Below are 21338 nucleotides of genomic sequence, written 5' to 3' on the forward strand. Positions count from 1 at the left end.
TTTCCTTTTATTTTCACCAGTAAATTATACTATTGCTATGATCTTTATATCAGTGGCCCTGAGTTCCATAGTTCAATATATCTTATCAGTAAAACGTAATATACTGAAAATGCATGCTACCAATTTCATCTCCTTACCAAACACTGAACAAATACATTCTGCTTCTGTTCTGTTCTTGAAGTTTTGTTTCAAGGCATAAAACATATGCCTCTAGGAATAATTATTTTGTTTTGCAAGATAACAGGGCTAATGCCTCCTTAAGTAACACCAGCTGCCTGCAATTAGTGCATGTTCGCATCCCACCAGGCTCAAGGTTGACTCAGCCTTCCATCCTTCCGAGGTAGGTAAAATGAGGACCCAGATTGTTGGGGGCAATTAAGCTGACTTTGTAATAATGCCGCTGGGGTGTGTGTGTGAAAGCCCTAATAAGCAGGCATATACATAGAATGAAGGCTACTGCTAAGCTTGTAAGCCGCCCTGAGTCTTCGGAGAAGGGCGGGATATAAATGGAATTAAAATAAATAAAAAATAAATAAATATTGCAGATGCACCTGTGGAATATTAAAAGACATCATTTTTCTTAAGTAATATAACTAAAAGGCTCTTTTGTTTATGTATGTGGATTTCTGTGCTTATTTCAAATGCTCGGACTAAAGAAAAAATGAGGTAAATGGTTTTTTTTTCATTTTGATAAAACTTTGAAATATCTTTATCTCTCAAAAGGCATTTTCTTTACCACTTCACCACTACAAAAGTGAATTAAAGAAACCCTTAATGGAGAAGAGCAAGTGGGCAGTTCTTGCTCTACACCAGGGGTGTCAAACTGCCGGCCTGCGAGCCGGACGCGTCACGAGGAAACCGCACCCATCCCATTGCTGGCAATGGGGAAAAAGTTCCGATACGTTGTGCGACGTCATGTGACGTTGCGAGTTTGACATGTCTGCTCTGCACAATATAGTAAAAAAAGAAATGATTTTGTACAGAGGACTAAAATGCTTTTCTGTGAAGAGTCTCAGGATTGCCCCCACATATCATACATTGGTTGTTTGAGGGAAAATGCTATAGAACTCAGCAATACACAAATGCAAATAGTATTATATTGCTACTAGATCAACTGTGAGATACATATCTATATTTTTTGTATCAGCGTGGCACTCTCAAGAGGTGGCTGAACTACTGCTCCCAGCATTCTTCAGTATGCTGACTTTTCCGCTGTAATTCAGCAATATCTGAAAAACTAAAGGTTTTTAATCTCCCTTTTATATGAACATCTCAACTTCAGCTTTGGAAATTCTTGCTGCCAACCTTTTCACCTATTACGCTTTCTTCATACCACCATTTTAAAAGACACGCAGTCTATTTAATGGTTGCTTCCAATTATAAACCCCCTGTTAAAAGTTCCAATGTAGCTCTCCATAGCATAATACCCTCAAATTTGACATCCTTCTGGGATGCCTGGCAGAAAAAGAGTTGGAAGATTCTAAGATGCTTCCCCAATTCTTCCTCAGAGATTGGTTACGAAAGGTAAAACTGGAAGAATCATGTTCAGCCCCATGATATTAGACTGTAGCATTCCTCAGAGTTTGTCCCTGTTATTTAAAATTTACCTGAAACAAGGTAAGCTGGCAACTTTATCAGGAGATAAAGAATATATTGCCATAAATATATGGATGACCTGTGCCCTTGCTTTTCTTTTTCAGCTGCTTCTATTAGGGAAGGTATGGGTAGCAGCAATGGGCCTGATGAGAACTAATAAAATAAGGCTTAAATCTGGACAAACTATGAATGCCAATGAAGGAGAATATTTGTAGCTCAGGGTTGAAACTATGAATGCTCCTCATCAGCGCACTAACTTTGGAAGTCATTATCAACATTTCTTGTGGGAGGGGGGGAGGGAGGGATAATGACCCCAAAATAAGCTCGTAGTCTGGGGGTGTTTTGGAGGTTCATATGGTAGCTGTAGCCAAGAATGCCTTTCCCAGCTTAACTTTTAGGCATTAATTCCAAATGAGGCCCACCGGTAGCTATGGTGATGCTCAGCTTTATTGTCTGTGTCTTGAATTAGTGCAAGATGCTCTACTTAAGGCCACCTTAGAAGGGATGCAGAAATTGTAGCTGTGAAAATGGTAATAGCAGTTTTTATGCATGATGATTGTGTTCTGCTCCTTTTGAGCAAATTTCAAAAAGTGTCAATCCATTTTGCACCAACTGAAGTTTCTGACTGGTTCTGCTTTCTGGGAGGCAGCCTCATGTAGAAGCTGTTATCGAATTGTGTTGGGGATAGGGGTTTATTTGCCATGGCAAATTCCTTCTGCTCCTGGCAGTATCCTGTCACCCTACTCAAACCTAGGCACAGGTTGCACTGGCCATGCATGGCCTCTACTTTCTATCCAGTAGTAGCTGTGAATCCAAACTCCCAAGCTCTAGACCTGTGTCCTTCAAAGTGGTATCTCTTCGTTCAGAGTTAACATTGAGCTCCGGATGGCTCCTGACCTTTGCTCCTTCCGACGTGACCTAAAAACATATCTCTTTGAGCAATCCGGTCTGGTCTGACGGGTTCTGTTGTAATTATTGTTTTAAGGTAACTATCTTCTGCATTTGGGCAAAATTAGGGTTTAATTTGTTTTCAATATCTGTATTTGTGCATTCTGTTATTTATGTCACTGTTAACCACCCTGAGTCCTTAGGGAGAAGGGCGGTATACAAATCAAATAAATAAATAAATAAATAAACATTGGAATTGGCAGAGAACCTCAGTGAAGAAACAGTACCAATTCTACTTAGAAAAAAAATACATTATAAAAGTAGAATTTGTAAATTTGTTAATTTCAGAGAAATGAAGGCAAAAGATTTATATTTCTGTTGAAACTAATATGGGTTATGTTTAAGTGCAGTATTTTTCTAACAAGATGCGCCAATGTATTTAGATCAAGGATCAACAAATAGAGACCTAGATTGGATCATGGATAGCAAGATAGTATAAATTGCTTGATGATAGATGGAAAAAATTAGCTTCATGGCTACTGTTGCTCTCATGTATGCTATGTCTTTGACAATTACTTATTTAGAAAAGCAACACCAGTTGGACTGTATTTCTTTTCCTTCCCCAAGAAGAATAAAAGGCTACCATTTAATTACTGAAGAGGAACAATATTATTTTTCTTCCTTTTTAAAAAATGTTTCCTCCCAAGACTAATGATAAATCACAAGAGGATGATATGTAAACGTTCCTAATGTTCCATCTGATGTATCAAATTATTTTCTTTTTCTACATAAGGATATTTCTGAGGTGTGACCTGAAATATAATTCTGCTTGCATGAGTGACTTCTGTTATGAAGCAAAGAACAAGCAAAAATACTAAGCAAGCGGCATTGCTGGACAATCTGATGGGACATCTCGTGGAGAATATTTATCTCCTTGGTTGCTAAGAAGCAGCACTGACTTGATGGCACATAATCAATCACTAAGTAATAGGAAAAGAGGATGTTGCAAGAGCAACCACGGCAAAATCAGAACTTAAGTACAAGGTAAGTAGCTAAAAATGAGCAAGTAACAATGCTCACAAGAATGCTTATGATGCAAAAAAGCAACACAAAGCATTTTGATACCCTCTTGGGACCCTGCAGAAACAAGACCTTGGCATATGATCTTTTACACTAATCTGAGTTAATTCACTTCCATATAAACCAATTATCCACAGCCTATATACTGATTATGTGCCTTCAAGTTGTTTTTGACTCCTAGCCACCATATAGATATTCTCTAAGACTATCTATCCCTAAGCTATTTTTTCAAGTGTCCCAACAGCGCACTCTTTGCCGCTACAACTGAGTCCATTTGGTTGTCACCTTATTCTCTTTCCTTCTAGCTTTCCCAGTATTAGAGCCTCTTCCAGGGACCCTTTGGACAATGTAACTGAAGCTGGATATAATCTGAGCCTGGTCATTTGTGCCTCAAGTGAGATTCATTCAGTGACCTATTGGTTTGTTTTCTTGGTTGTCCAAAATATTTTCAACAGTCTTCTCCAACTCCAAAGTTCAGTTTCTATTCTTTAACGTCCAACTTTGCTTGCATAGAAAGTCACAGGGAATACAATGCCCCACATGATTCTGGTCTTTGTAGGTATACAAAGGCCACTCCTGTTTTACTGAGTGCTAGCCTATGATATATTTCTTGACTGCTTGTTCCTCTCCACAGCCTATATAGTAATTTTAATTCTGTTAAATGAAATGCTCCATCATATAGGACTCTAATGGTGTAAAAAGGCAAAAAGTGAAACAGGACAATGTAGATCAATTTCAAATTGTACTTGATCATAAAATTCCTTATAAAATATCTTCTGTATTAAAGCATGGAGCATAAAACGCTAATCATCATATGGGACAACTAATTGATATAATTTGGTCATTGACTCACACTGAAGTCAAGAACTGTTCTTGCTATGTACAGTATGTCAGAGCATGCACAGTCTTATTGTGCTGAGGTAACCCAGGAGTAAATACAGCAAACAGTGGTTTGTATTAAATGTAGTTTATAAATGTAGTCTACAAATATACACTAGGAACAAAATACATAGACGTGATGATTCAGCAAACTCCAACACACAGCAATTACAGCAGGAAACGGACGAGATAACACAGCAGCAAAAACCTTCCCTTTTATACTCAGGCTCTTAAAGGGATACAGACTCCTGCTGAGTCATTCCTAATATTGCATCATTCATCTCACATTATACAAGCTGGTTAGCTTCTAAATTATTACATTGACACAGTATTTCTTGACTACAAAATCAACAGATTCTTTGTTTTTTTTTCATATGCTGGGTAGCAAACAGTGTGACCTTCTGACTTCAAGTGCCTAATTCCAGTACATTTCAATTTAATGATGCCTAAGATGTCAACATGTATTTATTTCATTTCATCTTTCTATAAGCATAAATTAATTATTTGAGGGATCATTGGACTCCAGTGATGTATGCCTGACTCGTACAAATTGATAGGGAAGGCTTGCTTTTTGCTCCCCTCAATTAAACAGTGACTTTCAGTACCTAGGAAGTGCACCTTAGCAATAACAATAGCAATAGCATTTAGGTTTATAAACTGCCACATTTATACCATTCTGTGGGCAGTTTACAATGTTAAGTATTATTTGCATATTGCCCCCAACAATTTGGGTCTTCATTTTACTGACCCTGAAAGGATGGAGTCAACCTTGAGCCCTGCCAGGATCGAACTCTAGGCTCCGGGCAGTTTGCCTGTAATACTGCACCTTAAACACTGCACCACCAGGCTCCTCCTCCACTTTCTGTGTAATGCAGTATGCCCTCTCGAGTGACCCACCCCAAGACCCATATGGTTCTACTCTAATGACAGATGGACTTGAAAACCTGGCTGTTTTTTCAGATATTGGGGTAAGATGGATGGAACTCCCTTGTTTCTGATGTTCTACATTTTGTGGTGTTGTCTGGCCCTCCTGCAATTACTTTGTACCTATTCCTCTAATTTATCTGGTCTAATTTACCATATTTTGTTGTTATGTTGCTCTTTATTTTTGTGCGCTCAAAGTCTGTTGGAGTCTCATTGAAATTGAATAAAATAAATTTTATTTATTTTATAAATATATTTAACTTATAGGAGAAATGTCTTCACAGTTGGAACAATTAATCAGTGGAATGGCTTGTCTTCAGAAGTTGTGCATGCTCCATCACTGGAGATTTTTTAAGAAGAGATTGGACAACCATTTGTCTGAAATCATACAGGTCTCCTATTTGATCAGGGGTTGCACTAGAAGACTGCCAAAGTCCCTTCCAACTCTGTTATTCTGCTAAATCTTTCACTGTGGTGAGCATTCCCATATTTATGCTTCTTATATGCCATGTTCCATGTAATCTTTGCAGCTTCAGATTTTCTTTTCCTACATGTCAACATCAGTTATCTCTCTCCAGTATCTTCCTATATTGCTTTTGCCCAATGCAGATTCCTGCTTGCTTTAGCTGGGCAACTGGAATGACTTGGGTGACCCTACTGAAGTTAGATTCTTTTGGTATGCATTCCCAGCATTCTTTGCTCATCCTTCCCAAATCCATCCTCTCTCCCTTGTCATGATGAGGCAGCACAGCAGAGTGTTGGGTGGTAGAGTGTGTGGAGACAACAAAATAGAATACAATAGAAACCTAACACATAACAACAATCCTTCCCAACACTTTAACTAGCCAAGAGAACAAAGGTCAGACTAAAAAGTTCCATTTAGCTTATGAGTAGATTTTAGTGGGATATTGTTATTGGTACTTCGTATGTAGTTATGTTAAAGGGGAGTTAAAGCACATTATGAATTTGGTTAATTGTATATTATGCATAATTTTTATTTAGAATATGATTATTATAACTATAATCCTGTATTTAGCTCTGGGAAGTGGGGGGGGAAGTGGGCGGCTTTGAGGTGGGGGGGATTTGGGGATATATTGTAAAATTTTGTTTTTGTAAAACTCTTTAATAAAAAAAAAAGAGAACAAAGGTCAGGTCCACAAGTGACAAAGCTAAAAACCTTGTCTACTTCTGTATGCACAGGATCAAAAATCACAGGATGCTACCTCTGATATCTCAGTGGACCCTGTCTATCCAGCTGCCAATGTGAATGCAAGCAGTTGGATCCATAAAAGGATCAGCCAATTAATCACAACTTGCCACCCAGACTATCTCTTCCAAGTAGGGAGTGCACCTCTAAATGGTTCAGTTGGTTGGCATTCCTCAGCTGCAATAAAGCAAAGAAGTAATTTTGCTTTGCTGCCATAAAGTTGGCTTCAATTTGAGCTCATGCTGACATCTAATCATGCCTACTTCTTATCCTCCACCAACAATGCCCCAGGTATGCCTTTACCCACTTGATCATCCAGAACTCCTCAGAGATTTGGCAGGAGCAGAGAGGATGCTCAGGAGCAATCTTCTCTAGTGCCATCTTGGCTTTTTTTCTCCCCAGAAGCTAACAAAGCATTCAACTGAACCGCTCTTTTATTGGCAGTCTGTCAACTACCTACCATCACAGTTTCAGTTATTTAACACACACGCACACTAAAAAAAAATACCAAAAAGAAAATATAGTGAGCTAATGATGTAGCAAAAGCCTGCAATTCACTGTGTCAGAAATGTGAATACACCCAGCTTGTTGTGCTTCAAGATATGAGGAACCAAATAAAATGTTTTATGATTGCAATGTTCTTGGAATTTAAATTGGGAATATGCATATAGAACTGGTTTACAGGTAACACGGACATCGGAGAATCTGTTTAACAAGGGATTTTTAATTTAAGAAGTATATTTAAATTATTAAAGTTGCTGAAATAGGTAAGAAGCAAAGAGGTTCTAATCTCTGGCCCTGTCTGCCAAGGTCTGGAGGGCCACCGATATTCCTCTTTTTGTGCCCTCTCTCTACACATTTATTATTATTTATAACCAACAGTTTATGTGCATTAAATCAGGGGTCCCCACTCCTCGGTCCATGGACTGGCACTCGGCCAAGGCATGCCAGAAACTGGTCCGCGCAAACAAGCAAAGCCCCATTAAGTGGGATGCAGGCACTACACGAAACCTTCCGGTCCGCAGAAAAACCTCTCTCCATGGAACTTGTCCCTGGTGCTCAAAAGGTTGGGGACCTCTGCATTAAATGATCATTGGGTCTAGCTGCCTCTCCACAGTGCTTTCTTCCCATTTTTTGCAAAGATATGTCAATTTAGATAAATTTGTATTTAAAAAAAAGACGTGAACTTTGCCATCCGCACTATTTATATCCAACAGGTAAAACAATTCTCATCAGAGAGAGTAACCTATATAGCTGCCTATCACAGTGGTCTTCAGATTAGATCAGGGTTAGGCAAGCTTGGCACTTTTATGACTTGTGGACTTCCACTCCCAGAATTCCTGAGCCAGCATGGCTCCGCTTGGAAACCTCTCCCTTTCCCCTCAGCATGGCTGGCTCAGGATTTCTGGGAGTTGAAGTCCATGAGTCATAAAAGAGCCAAGGTTGCCTACCCCTGGTCTAGATGATACTGTCCACCAGCTGTTTTATTGTTTGGGGACCACTATAAAAATGAAGGAAATAGTGGCCATGCTTTCCCCTCCCTCCCTCTCCCTAAAAGAAAACCATAACAATTTATGTAGGTGGACAATAAACCCAAATGTTACACTAAGCACTGATGCAAAAAAGATTGGAGACCTCCAGCTTCTCAAGCAGATGTTAAAAAAAAAATCAGCTGTAACCTACTTGATGGAGCAATTGGAAACAAAAAGAAGTACAAAGGAACCACTCCTGCTCTACTTTATTTGATAGATTCTCCATTTTTCCACAGCAGAGAATATTCAGGGCAGCTAATAAAATCTAAAGAAAATCCCCAAAGTGTTCAAAACATTGGTAAGTTTACAATTACACGAGTTACAAAAATATTTAGCAAAAGAGTTTCCAAGACCCTCCAACAATTGTAAATGTAGACTGGTTATGGAACACCTAAATGGTGATGGTATAACTGTGGGGCACCACAACAGTCGTAAAGGGAAGGATTGGTCATGGAGCGGCTTTTTCTACACTAATGTAACTGATGTGAATTTTAATGGTTGCTAAACAAGGCAGTTGGTAAGCAAGCAGTACCTGTATACCACTTAACTCAGAGGGTTCTTGAATAGGATTATATATGTATCCAAAAGTTCTTCCATACAAACAATACATACACACAACAGATAACTGAACGTTTCCTTTCTAAAGGATATTTTCATGGTTGGTAAAATGAAATGTGAGTTTTTGGAGGAGAGACTTACAGGGTTACTGGGAGTATACTATGTATCAAATATTAACCACTAGATTCTATCTATTGTTTTTCTGTTGGAAAAATGAGTTATTCTCACAACACAAATGTAAGCTTCATTCGGGACAGATATTTAATGCAATAGGAAAGAACTATGATCCTAAGGATGATGCCCATTAAGACAAAATAGACAGTCGAACATATCTGAAGGAATCACCAGTTTGATTTCAGCAGCTCATACAAGTGTTTGATTAATAATTTCTAAGCATACTGTATGTGAACTATTGCATTTCCTCATAGTTTTGAAAAAATGCTTTAAGTAATGTCCTTAAAATTATTCAGCTGATTAAATAAGTCCTTAGAGCAGCCGATTAGTCTAATTTCAGTGGGAATTGAAACATAATTTTATCTAATGTTGTTATCTAATACTGAGATAAATTACACTTAAAATAGAGACACAAAATGGTAGAAACTTAAAAATCTAACTCTACGGCACCTGAAAGATTTTGTGACACAATATTCTACAGGCCCCAATGACATTTAGCCCAATGTTTTTTCTCAGTCTCTCTAGTTTTCAGGCAACTTCAGAAAATAAAGAAAACTGGGCTTAATTTCCCATGCAGTTAGTGATGGCAGAATTTCTTTTTAGGAGCATAAATATTGGTTCAAGTCACATATGGCTGCTTTTACTTTACCTTTAGCATTTCCTAATGGTGGTGGTATAGAAAAACTGAGCATGATTGAAAAAAAACTTTTAAGCATTTTATAAAGGAGAGAAATAAGCAAATATTCCAATAATTGCATCAATACAATGCTAATTTCCTAATATATGTAACAGGAAAATATTGTTAAAATAATGTAGCAACCCTAAACATTTAAATACTTAACATATCTAAAAATACTTCGCACCATCACTACCAACTATAAGAAACCAATTAAATTCTCAACTGACATATATTCTGATAATTAAGAATATTTAAAGCAAATTAGATGAAACATAAAAGCTTAATTTCCACTTTTCAATGGGAAAAAACATTGACCTATTGCAAATGGGATATCCAGTAAATTCTTCCATTTTGTGCTGATATTATCTGCAATGTATTTGTTTACTTATAAACAAATATTCTATTATAAAATAGAAATAGCTTATGACAAAAATATTTGAGTGCATTCTAGTGGAGATCCTACAGGAATACAACTCTTCTGATTGAAACATAATTAGGAAAAACAAAATGTGCAATTTTAAATCAGTTCCCTAATAATGTATAAAACATCAATATCTCACATTTTGACTGGCAAGACATATTCTTTTGAGAAATTGCAAACTAGTTATACTAAACTGGAGTAGACTGTCAAATAGTAAAAAAGGGAAGCTTGCTTTTCTATATGAGATGGGGGAATAATAACTGAAAGACTATGGAAAAAGCCAAACTTCCTTATAATGCATAATGGGATTCACCCAAAATAAGGGAGAAAATCTCTAAAAACTAGCGGAAACATTTTTGTTTGTATACTTAAACCGTAACTCTCCCCTTTGTGGAGAACAAGCAGCGAGTCACATACAAATCTGAAATTAATCAGAACTGAAAAATGCAAAACATCAAGGCGGGATATTAAACTACTCTCTTTATGAATGCAAGATAATTTATATTAAGGTTTTCATTCTAAACATGGCTTAAGTATAGAGCCCAGTTATGAAATTGAAGATTTCTTCTTATTTAACTAGATTATAAATTTACTTGTTTGATGTTAGATCTGACAAGTGCAATTATAGCTTCAAAGTACATGCTTTTAAGGAGGAAAGGAAATGAATCCTTCATTAAATAAATATATAAATTATTTTTGCTTTCAGGCATTAGTATATGAATTCTTCAATCTCTCTTTACTATTAAACGAGGGAGAATAAATCAGATGGGGATGACTATAAACAAGGAAGCTAGTAAAATATAATTCATGAGAAAAGTCGCCTGCCCTACAATTTATGACCATAGATAAAGCTAAGACTGTCATCGGTTAAAGTGAATATTGGCTCCACTTCACTGTATGGGACACCGTCTAGGTATGGATTGGAAGGATGAAAACGTCTGTTTTAGATCTTCCGACAGAAAGGGCTCATTTCACTTTGGTAAGCTTAGCCCAGGAACCTAGAAGAGGAAAATTAGCTTAAAATGGTTCCAAAACATAGATCTTAAATATTTGTATGTCTGTCAATTTTTTAAGAACCATCTCCAGAAAAAAATGGAATTATTCTGATGCTCAGGAATAGTTTTCATGAATTATATATTAGCATTTGAATTTTGTCAGCAAGACATTTTAATATTTGAAAGATCCTCTCTTATGAACTGTTGAGATAGTTTTTCAATCTTATTAATTTTCCTGCTTTTTTCTAAGACGAAAATAATCTTTAAAACCTTTAGAAACACAATGAACAACTTGCCAGTAAATCCAATATTCTCATGTATCCATAAAAACCCTCAATATAATGGTCTAAAATTAAAAAGAAAACTAATTAAAATGTCTGGCTCTTTATATTTTTAAAAGGAGAAATTACTTGTCTTTCACATTGTTAGATATATATTTTAATGGTACAATACACACACACACACACACACACACACACACACACACACACACACTAATCTCACCTATACATGGACACACACAAAACCATGGGATGTCAATATTCTTTTTTTTCCAGGCTGATTAATCTATCTAGTACCCAGAGCTGACTGAAACATCAACCAAAATCTTCTAAATGTTAAAAGGAGAAAAATTCTGACACTTCATATGAAATGGCATAACTCAAAAAGCACAACAAATGCCAGAAATATGGTGGTGTGACTTATAAGAAAGTGCTTCTCAGAGAAATAAAAGAAAATCTATGGCTAAGAGCAACAGCAGTCTCAGGTGCTTTAATATATGAATCTCTACTTATTTAAGATACTTTGGAAAGTGTCACTGAGTACCAAAACAAGCACATTTTCCCACCCCACCCCTTGTCTCCTTGGAAGAGCCAGTTTATTATCTTTAATTCATGAAAAGCTACCTTAGATACAAGGCAAGGAAACAGATGCCAGAGTGCTGGTACAAGACCGTCAACATGATAGATGCTTTAATTGGCAGGACTTCCTCTTGTTCAGGCTGCTGGCAGAACTTCAATATTGCTATCTATTACCCTCCACAAAGTGGACATATCCTTGAAGGTACCGATCACCAAAAATGTGAAGAGTTTGGGCTGACTTACCTTTTGGATGCCATGGATCTGTAAACTCGTATTTCCCCACACCAACAGTCCGTAGCATCTGCACCCCATTTGTGTTGTCCTGATTGCCCGTCGGGTTAGGAGGAAGCTGAGGAGCAGCCTGCCCATTGGTGGCTGGAACACTATTAGGTAGGGCAGCTGAAGGCAAAGCAGGTGGTGGTGGAGGCAGGATAGGACAAGTCATGTGACCATTCCCTACTGCCCCATGGCCCGGGTGAGTCACCTGACCAACCCCAGTCATAGAAGACATAGTAATGGGTTGACTGTTTGTGTACAAAGGCTGGCTTTGCAGATTTACAACCATGTTACTGAGAGGCCGTGAAGGCTGCTGCGGAAGCTGGTAATGAGCTGGCATTAATGGAAGCTGGGGGGTAACATGTGGAGGGAGTGAGGGTGTGACTCCAATGACAGGGGCTTGGACGTTGACTGCTGGGCTGAAGGTCGGTGGCTGATTCATCCCATAAGAATGAGTTATGAGAGTTGGTTGGCTACCTGCTGCAACTGTTGTAACCCATGGAGCTGTACCTGGAAAAAGGAAAGCTAGCAATAAGAACAATTTTTGCAAAAGGTCAAGTCCCTAAAACAACTCCCTCTGCAAATGTGATTCTGTTGAGTCTGTCCCCTCCTCCCTTATAACGAGAGGGATGGATTGACATCAATCCAAAATGGTAAGTGCAAAGCAGTAAATGCTGTAATATGGCAGAAAAGCACCAGCGTTAAAAATCCTGATCAACGTGCAAGACAGTATGTTTTCTGTAATTTTCTGCTTCCAAGAAAATTAACCTCTTTCTCCAATGTGTTTTGTGGCTCCCTGACAAACACTCAGTGTGTATAATAACCATGTTCCAGCCGCTACAAAGAGGTTATAATTAGGCGCCAGGCGTAGCTGCACAATGTATGTGTCAGGAAGCTGGAAAATGTTTCAGGTGGCTCTGGACACAAAAAGAGACTTTATGTATTAAACGCATCTATAATAACACCACAGCCAAAGGACCTAAACCTAAAAACCTAAAAAGTATTATGCAGTGGGATATTATTATTATTATTGCACAGAATAAAAAGGAACAGAAAGGGCAGAAGGAAGAACTTTAACAAACTTGCAGCATCTTAATACTTTTGTATTACCCATGGGATAGGAGTAACCTGAAGAGGTCTTAGTAACTAGAAAGAAAAGCCAGCTGTGGTATTAAAAAAAAGGGACTCATGATAAAGCCTTATTTAGAGTGGAATTGGAAAGAGCATACTGAATTTGCTTTGAACAATTTTCTCCAGCACAAACGTAAATAAGGCTGAAAGTATACCTGGGTTTTCAGTCTCCCTCATTTGTTTAGCTGGTGGCTCATCTGTATCCCAGGGAGTAGACTGATTGATGGGTGTCTGTCCCCACCTTACACTGGTTGCCAATCCTTGTGGTTGATTATCTGTCTTGGAAATGGAAAGTGTCTGCCAGAGAATGAAAGAAAACATATCAAAATTAGACATAGACATACAGAATCCTTATGGATTTTTGCATGTTTTTGTATAAAGTTTTATATTGCATTTAACGAGGCCAATGTTAGAAAGAGCAAGCTAAATATATTTTTTATTGTTTGGAAGGTATTATGATTAATCCAACAATTGATACTTTAAAGCAGGCTGTGAAAAGAACACTTCTACTCCCAATCTAATTACTTGCCAGGAACATCAGTGTGTACCTGAGTCCTTCGTGAGAAGGGCAGTATATAAATCAAATTAATAATAATAATAATAATAATAATAATAATAATAATAATAATAATAATAATAATAATAATATTATTTATGCAATGTTACTATCAATATGCAAGTTATTGGGACAATTTGTCTCCAATACTATTTACTACTCATCACAGTTATCTGACTTTACCCAAATAAAAAAAGACATAGCTATCTGTGGGGCATAATTTCATGCTGGGATCTTTTCTGCATTGTCCCTTTTCCAATAACGAAAAAGGAAATGCCATTTTTGAAGAAATGGACTTTCTCCAAAACCCATTTGAGATGTTGGAGAAGCCTTATTGTATAAGAATCTTTAAAATTGAACTAATAATACATGAAGACAATATAAGTTGCAGCAATTCCGTACTGGCTATTTTTCAGTGTATTAAAAGAAATGAGCGGAAAAGAGTAGGGTTCTGTAATACAAGCAAAAAGGCAGCTTTATATAACTATCCAAAGGAAAATAAATGTTTAATATGATAACCAAGGTGCTTCCCAGTTTCTCCTTATGTCTCTGCTAGAGAATGGAATTAGGGTTTTGGTATTATATGCCTCCTTGCACAAATCTAACAACAATACAGGCCTTCTTCATCACCACATACCGTAGATATCTAGCCAGGTCCTAACAGAAAAAGAAATTGTCCAAAATATGTGTGTTCTAATTTATATGTATTTAGGGAGAAAATATCATGTTGGTTAGATTAAACAGAATATCCAGTCAGTCAAAAAATTCTTTTATTCTGCCTCCCATCAAAACATGGTTCACAATTCCTGTTTCTTAATAAGTAGGTTTACCTGTCAGAAGACAAGCACACTCCCAAACTAGTATTGATTCAGTCAGAAAAAAAGCTACAGGTTTGAATTTACAGCGCCTAATAATCATGGGGTACAATGCAGGAAATGAAAAGATAAAGAAATAATCCAATAAAGTTCCTGATTATTGATTAAATGTTCAATGCTAAATAGAAAGAAAAAAAACTAATAAAAGACTTATTTTTCTGTTAAACCCAGTGTTGTTTTAGAATGCTACATTATAGTGGTCCAGAAGACGTAAATTATTGCTTTGGAAATTCAGAGCCATGGTAAAGGGAACGTTTTGTCTTTGGTAGAACACAGGAACATTTATTTTAGCTGTAATTATCTGATATGTTCGATGGTCACTGTAAAGAGATGGGCTTTCTAAAATGTTCTGTAGACATCACAGTCACTAATTGCATTATGCTGTACTTTGCTTTTTAGCTTTCATGTCACACGCTTATTTGGATTAAATAAGGAAGACATGAAAGAGGTAAATTGCTTGAAACACACTTTCAGGTGTGCATTTCAAAAGGAAAGGAAAGACAGGCCAAATGTCTACTTGCTTGAATAGACAACCTCTGAAAGGCTTTGTGGCTCTGTGATACTTCAAAAAGCATGTACTTCAGGAAGAGACAGAAAGGAAAATTATTAAATATCAAGATGCCCAATGGCATTATTTTGTTTATTTACTTATAAGATTGCCAAGCCTGCCTTTCAGTCAATAGATGCACACCTTTCAGGAAAAAAAATGTTTAACAATATACACATACACAATTTCTTGAATCAGTCATAAAAAATAGAGCAGAACTACAAAATTCTTCAGACAAAACAATAGGAAGAAGATAAAAGAAGCTGGTCTATTATATCTTGAAAAAGAGTTTTACCAGCTGAGGGTCATCACGAAGAAAGCCTCCAAAACTGGGCCCTTGAGAAAAAGGACTTATAAACAGAAATAACAAACTGGTTCACTTTTGATGGTGGAACCAAGACAATTTCCTCACGTGATGAATACAGTGGGTGCCCTGAGTTATATCCTTGTTTTTAAAATAATAGAAAGTCAGTAGATGGCCTTTGGAATAACCTGGCCCCAATCTAATTAGGGCTTGAAAGATAAGAACCAGAATCTTAAATTGAGCCCAGATGTTTATTGATGTACAGTGTTAACGTAATATATATCCCAACAGTATTTTGGGCTGATGAAATCTGCCAAATCTATCATTTCGAACTGCTTTCCAGAAAGAGCCCCATGTAGCCTATTGTAATCACCCAGTTGAGATTATGTAGGTATGATGGTCACCTATTTGTTTACAAGCTGCTTTTCCATGGTAGTCACACTCAAAGTACCTTGCTTGATATCTTTTAACACACTTCCCAATAATTCAATTGAAAACATGTAATTGTCACACACCTATCAATAAGTACAGTAATCCTCTCAATACCAAGCACGACTTGGGCACCAAAAACATGGGGAAACAAGCTGTGAAAAAGAAAAGGCTAAACTGCTAAGCTAAATGTTCTAAAGGTTTGTAAGTTCAAATTGTGGAAGAGAATGGATGGAATGTAAGTATTATTCACATACAGCCAGTGAAAAACACATATAACTAATGCTGAACTTGCCACTTTCAATAAAGGTGAAGCATCTCTACAGTTACAATTGCACATTGTACTGACAGTGAAGAAAACATTTGTCTTAATAAACTACATCAAATAGATAGGATGGAGAATGTCTCAGCAATTAAAATAAAAATGATGAGTCTCTCTTATTATAGAGCTAGTCCTCCACTTACGACCATAATTGAGCCCAAAATTTCCATTGCTAAACAAAACAGTTGTTAAAAATGAGTTTTGTTGCATTTCATAACTTTTCTTGTCGTTAAATCACTGCAGTTGTTAAGTTAGTAACACGGTTGTTAAGTAAATCTGGCTTCCCCATTGATTTTACTTGTCACAAAAGGTCACAAAAGGTCATCACATGACCTCCAAACACTGCAACTGTCATATATACATACCAGTTGCCAAGCGCCTGAACTTCGATTATGTGACCATGGGTATGCTGCAACAGTCATGAGAAAAATGTTCATAAGTCACTTTTTTCAGTCCTAATAAATAGTTTCTGTTTTGCCTGCAGCAAAATAAACGGAATTCTTTTCAATGAAATGATCAGATTCTAACACTTTTTCAGTTTTTTCAAACTAAAGGCATATGTACAAGTAAAAACCAAGCTCTAACACAGATGTATAAATTCAGGGAACAACGGCTGTTAGGTTTCTTGCATTCCTCTGATGTTTTTACAGCTGTATTAAACTCATAATGCAAGAAATTTAATGAAAACGATCTGCAACAGTAAAACAGCTGTTTCTTTTGCAAAGTAAGTTTTACTTTACTTCAGTTTATTTTTAGATTTTTGTTTTGCCTTTCTCTATCCTTGATTGCAAATAAACAATACATACTTATCTCTCAAAGCTGTTCTATCACTCTGCACTAACCCATAGCAAAAACAAACAAACAGAATGTAAAGGATGTGCCTCTGAAAGGGTTTAAAGGAATGTAGGGTTACAGCCTAAATTGTTACACCGTGTTAGTTGTGTGTAGACTGTAGGATGTAAATTTAAAACATTGGTTTGTATCCCTAACATTGAGATACCACAGCCTTGTGCTCAGCCAGTGGTATGATGGTTATTGTTGAAAACAATGATGAAAAATGGAACACTAATCTCCTGGTACCTAATTCGGAGCTTATATTGTATATCCTTGAATGGTCTTAATTTTTTCTCCCCATGCAGTCCTTAATATGGGGCAAATTATCATATATAGAAGTCACCATTTGAATGATCTTTCAAAGTATTTTGTGCATTAGAAACAAACGTTCTATCTCAGATGAGTGAAAGCAACAGCTTTTTGTGACTGGTGGCATGTAGCCATTATGGTTTAATGTTTTGTTCATTGTTAGACAAGGGCACAGCTAATGCCCATAAACATTGTTAGATGCAGGTGTTTTTCCAAATTGTGTCACAGATCTTTTAGGCTAATCCTTCCTATGAAAGGTAAATCACCAATCCTGTGTCAGCCTGAATATGGTTTGTTTGTATGCGTAAACTGAGCGCTATAACTTGTTTATTGGACCCATGTCCCTCCTGGCTAGTTTCGGCCACCGGGGAGGTGACAGGGGGCTGGCTCCAGGCAGTTGTCAACGTTTCATTGAGAGAAGGTGTCTTCCCCTCCGCCTTAAAAGAGGCGGTGGTGAGGCCCCTTCTCAAGAAGCCTGCCCTGGACCCGGCCTCGTTGAACAATTATTGTTCTGTTTCCAACCTTCACTTTGTAGGTTGTTGAGAGTGTTGTGGCGCATCAGCTCCCGCAATTCCTGGATGAAGCGGACTATCTGGACCAATACCAGTCCAGTTTCAGGCCCGGTTACAGCATTTGTCGCACTGGTACATGATCTCTGGCGGGCCCAGGACAGGGGTTGCTCCTCTGTCCTGGTCCTACTTGACCTCTCAGTGGCTTTTGATAACATCGACCATGGTATCCTGCTGCGACGGCTCGAGGGGTTGGGAGTGGGAGGCACTGTTTTACGGTGGTTCTCCTCCTACCTCTCAGGCCGTTCGCAGTTCGTATTGGCAGGGGGGCAGAGATCTACCCCAAGGCCCCTTTCTTGTGGGGTGCCTCAGGGGTCGGTTCTCTCCCCCCTCCTGTTTAACATCTATATGAAGCCGCTGGGTGAGATCATCCATGGGTTTGGGGTGAGGTATCACCAATATGCGGATGATACCCAGTTGTTCATCTCCACCCCGAGCCAACCCAGTGATGCCCTTGACATGATGTCCTGGTGCCTGGAGGTGGTGCGGGTCTGGATGGGAAGGAACAGACTCAGGCTGAACCCTTCCAAGACCGAGTGGCTGTGGATACCGGCATCTCGTATTGTCCAATATGTTCCATCTCTTTCAATGGTGGGGAGGTACTGCCCTCCTCAGAAAGGGCCCACAACTTGGGTGTCCTCCTGGATTCATGGCTTAACTTGGAAGACCATCTAACTGCTGTGACCAGGGGGACCTTTGCACAGGTTCGCCTGGTGTGCCAGTTGCGCCCTTTTTTGGACCGAGATGCCCTATGCATGGTCACCCACGCCCTTGTCACTTCTTGCCTGGATTACTGTAATGCTCTCTACATGGGGCTGCCCTTGAAGTGCACCCGGAGGCTTCAGCTGGTGCAAAATATGGCCACGCGGGTGCTTATGGGAGGATCTCTATACGCCCATGTTACACCACTCCTGCGTGAGCTGCATTGGCTTCTGGTTGCCTTCCGGGTGCAATTCAAGGTGCTGGTAATTACCTTTGAAGCCCTACATGGCTTAGGCCCAGGGTACTTGCAAGACCACCTGCTGCCATTGTCAATCTCCCTTCGCCCGGTTCGCTCCCACAGAGTCGGCCTCCTCAGGGTACCATCGGCTAGGCAATGCCGGCTGGCGACCCCCAGGGGGAGAGCCTTCTCTGTGGGCGCGCCGACCCTCTGGAATGAACTGCCTCAGAGCTACGGACGGCCCCTGACCTTCGGTCCTTCCGCCATGACCTGAAGACATGGATGTTCCAACAAGCGGGCCTGGACTGACTATGGTTTTAAATTTGGTTTTTATTGGGTTAATTGTCATTTATTTATTATATCCATTGTTTAATTTTTTTAAAAATTTTGTACTTTTATGTTTTTTAATTTTTTATTGTTGTGAGCCGCCCTGAGTCCTTGGGGAGAAGGGCAGCATATAAATTTAATAAATCTCAATCTCTTTGAAACAATCTGGTTAGTTCCTTTCTCTCATTGTCCAATATACAAATGTAATTATCTTTATAAACAGATTTTTTCATGTTTACTTATCAACTACACTAAAAGTTATACCATTAAATAATAGTCCCCAGAATAGAATATCTGTATTGAATAAAGAAGACACAAAATGATGATTCATATAGAGTTCTTTTTGGAAAAATCAATATATAAATTTCACAATCTTTTTTTTAACCTAGCTACCAACTTCTTAAATCCTTACCCTTCATTAGTGAGATGGTATCTATCCAATTATGACCCGCCCCCCCACCCCCCGCAACTGCTTAGCTATACCTAAATGATACTTTTAATTTCATTCTCCTTAAGAAATTTGCTTTTCACAAAGAATATGCTGACTGTATTGGGAAAAAAGTTTTTGATCAGTTATCTGATAAAAAGAGCTGGCAATTCTAATACTTTCTTAGATCTAGTTACAGTTCTAACTTATCTAATCTTAGTATCTGGAATGTAGCAGTATAAAAACCAGCCCAATTGAAATGCTTTAAGCAAAATGAAGAGGGAGAAGGGAAGGAAGGAAGGAAGGAAGGAAGGAAGGAAGGAAGGAAGGAAGGAAGAAGAAAGAAAGAAAGAAAGAAAGAAAGAAAGAAAGAAAGAAAGAAAGAAAGAAAGAAAGAAAGAAAGAAAGAAAGAAAGAAAGATTATTTGCATCTAGGGAGTGATTAAAAATGCACCAAAAACAGAGAGATGGAATGAGAACAGCCATAGCCTGAAGGAGGCAGGTGCTTTAGAGTCACAATATGTTAGCTGGTTTATTCTTAGCATGGAATGTGCAAAATATCTGCTAGGATAGAAGCAGCTAGTGAACAAGGCAACAAAAATGAACGAAACCCAATTACTTCTGCTTCAGAATACATACTTATAAAGACAAAGTATTATCAGAACACTATTCTGGCGCTGTTCCAGCTCCATTATCTAGTGGCAAATAGTGTTCTGCACTCATTTTGGGTTTACATATGGAAAATATTTCAAGTGAAAGTAGCTTTTTCTCTGTGAAGAAGTATCATGGCATCACTAGAGATAAGTTAAAAAACATAAAGAGCAATGCAGTAAGACTGCAACAATCTGCAGAATGAAGTTTTCACAACTATCCAGTAACAATACTGATATTTCTTCCAGCTATGATTAATTCCTCAGGAAGCCTATATTCCTGAAAAGTTTAACAGTGCTCCAACAATAATCATGATGTATGCCAAAGCCATAGTTCCCTTTAGTAAAAGGTCAGAATGACTGACAGTCATAACAGTAATTATTTTCATTATAAAATGAAATGTATCTAACAATAAGAAGCCAAGTGATATCATTTTTGGATACTTGAAATGCAGGAAGAAATGGTGGGAACTAGGTAGTTACATAAGGATGTACTAGAAAATCAAGATCAGTAGACAGAGCATCAAAGATTATGGTCCTGGTCATCTGACAAGCTCATATTTTGATTCCTGCTCCTGATTCCCCCCCCTCTTTTTAATATTGTGTAACAATCAATACGCAATAAATGAAGCGGGTGTTCCTCAATTACCATTTCCAGTACTTTCAGCAATGAATCTCATAGATAACTGTAATCCAGACTTCCCTAATTTGGATTCTTCAGATGTATTGAAAATTCAAATTCCAGAAAGTATTTAGCCATCTGGGAGTTATCTATAATACATTCCATCTTTCTACCTTTCCTTTTTTCCCCTTTCTTTATTTCACAAGAGAAACAACAAGACTGTTTTCCCATGTGCATTACAGGCCAAACCTAATGTATGTTTGTTCAGTTCAATAAATAATAAAGAAATTCAGAACAGTGCTTCTTCCTATCTTTAAAATTGGGCTAACACATTCGCCATGGCACATAGTTACTGCCCCATCAGGTTTCAAGTTGTGCAGCACTGTTTCCCCAGATTATCTCTGTTCTTTTGATGTTTCAGCTCTAC

At 38.0% G+C, this 21338-nt stretch overlaps 1 protein-coding gene across 2 annotated transcripts in view; it reads right to left on the reverse strand.

The window, feature by feature from the left end:
• KLHL29 (kelch like family member 29) overlaps nt 1-21338 on the reverse strand; it is a 440315-nt gene that overhangs the window by 150769 nt on the left and 268208 nt on the right. For both annotated transcript variants that reach the window (XR_014024652.1, XM_081314123.1), the window contains exons 3-4: nt 13356-13497; nt 12037-12579 (exon numbers count right to left, since the gene is read on the reverse strand). Coding sequence is in view for 1 of the 2 variants with exons in the window: in XM_081314123.1 (XP_081170249.1) it covers nt 12037-12579; nt 13356-13497 (685 nt within the window). In the remaining variant the exon portion in view is untranslated. The remainder of the gene's footprint in view (nt 1-12036; nt 12580-13355; nt 13498-21338) is intronic.

This window comes from Vipera berus (genome assembly GCF_964194415.1).
Source record: "Vipera berus genome assembly, chromosome: 1".
Taxonomy (NCBI): domain Eukaryota; kingdom Metazoa; phylum Chordata; class Lepidosauria; order Squamata; family Viperidae; genus Vipera; species Vipera berus.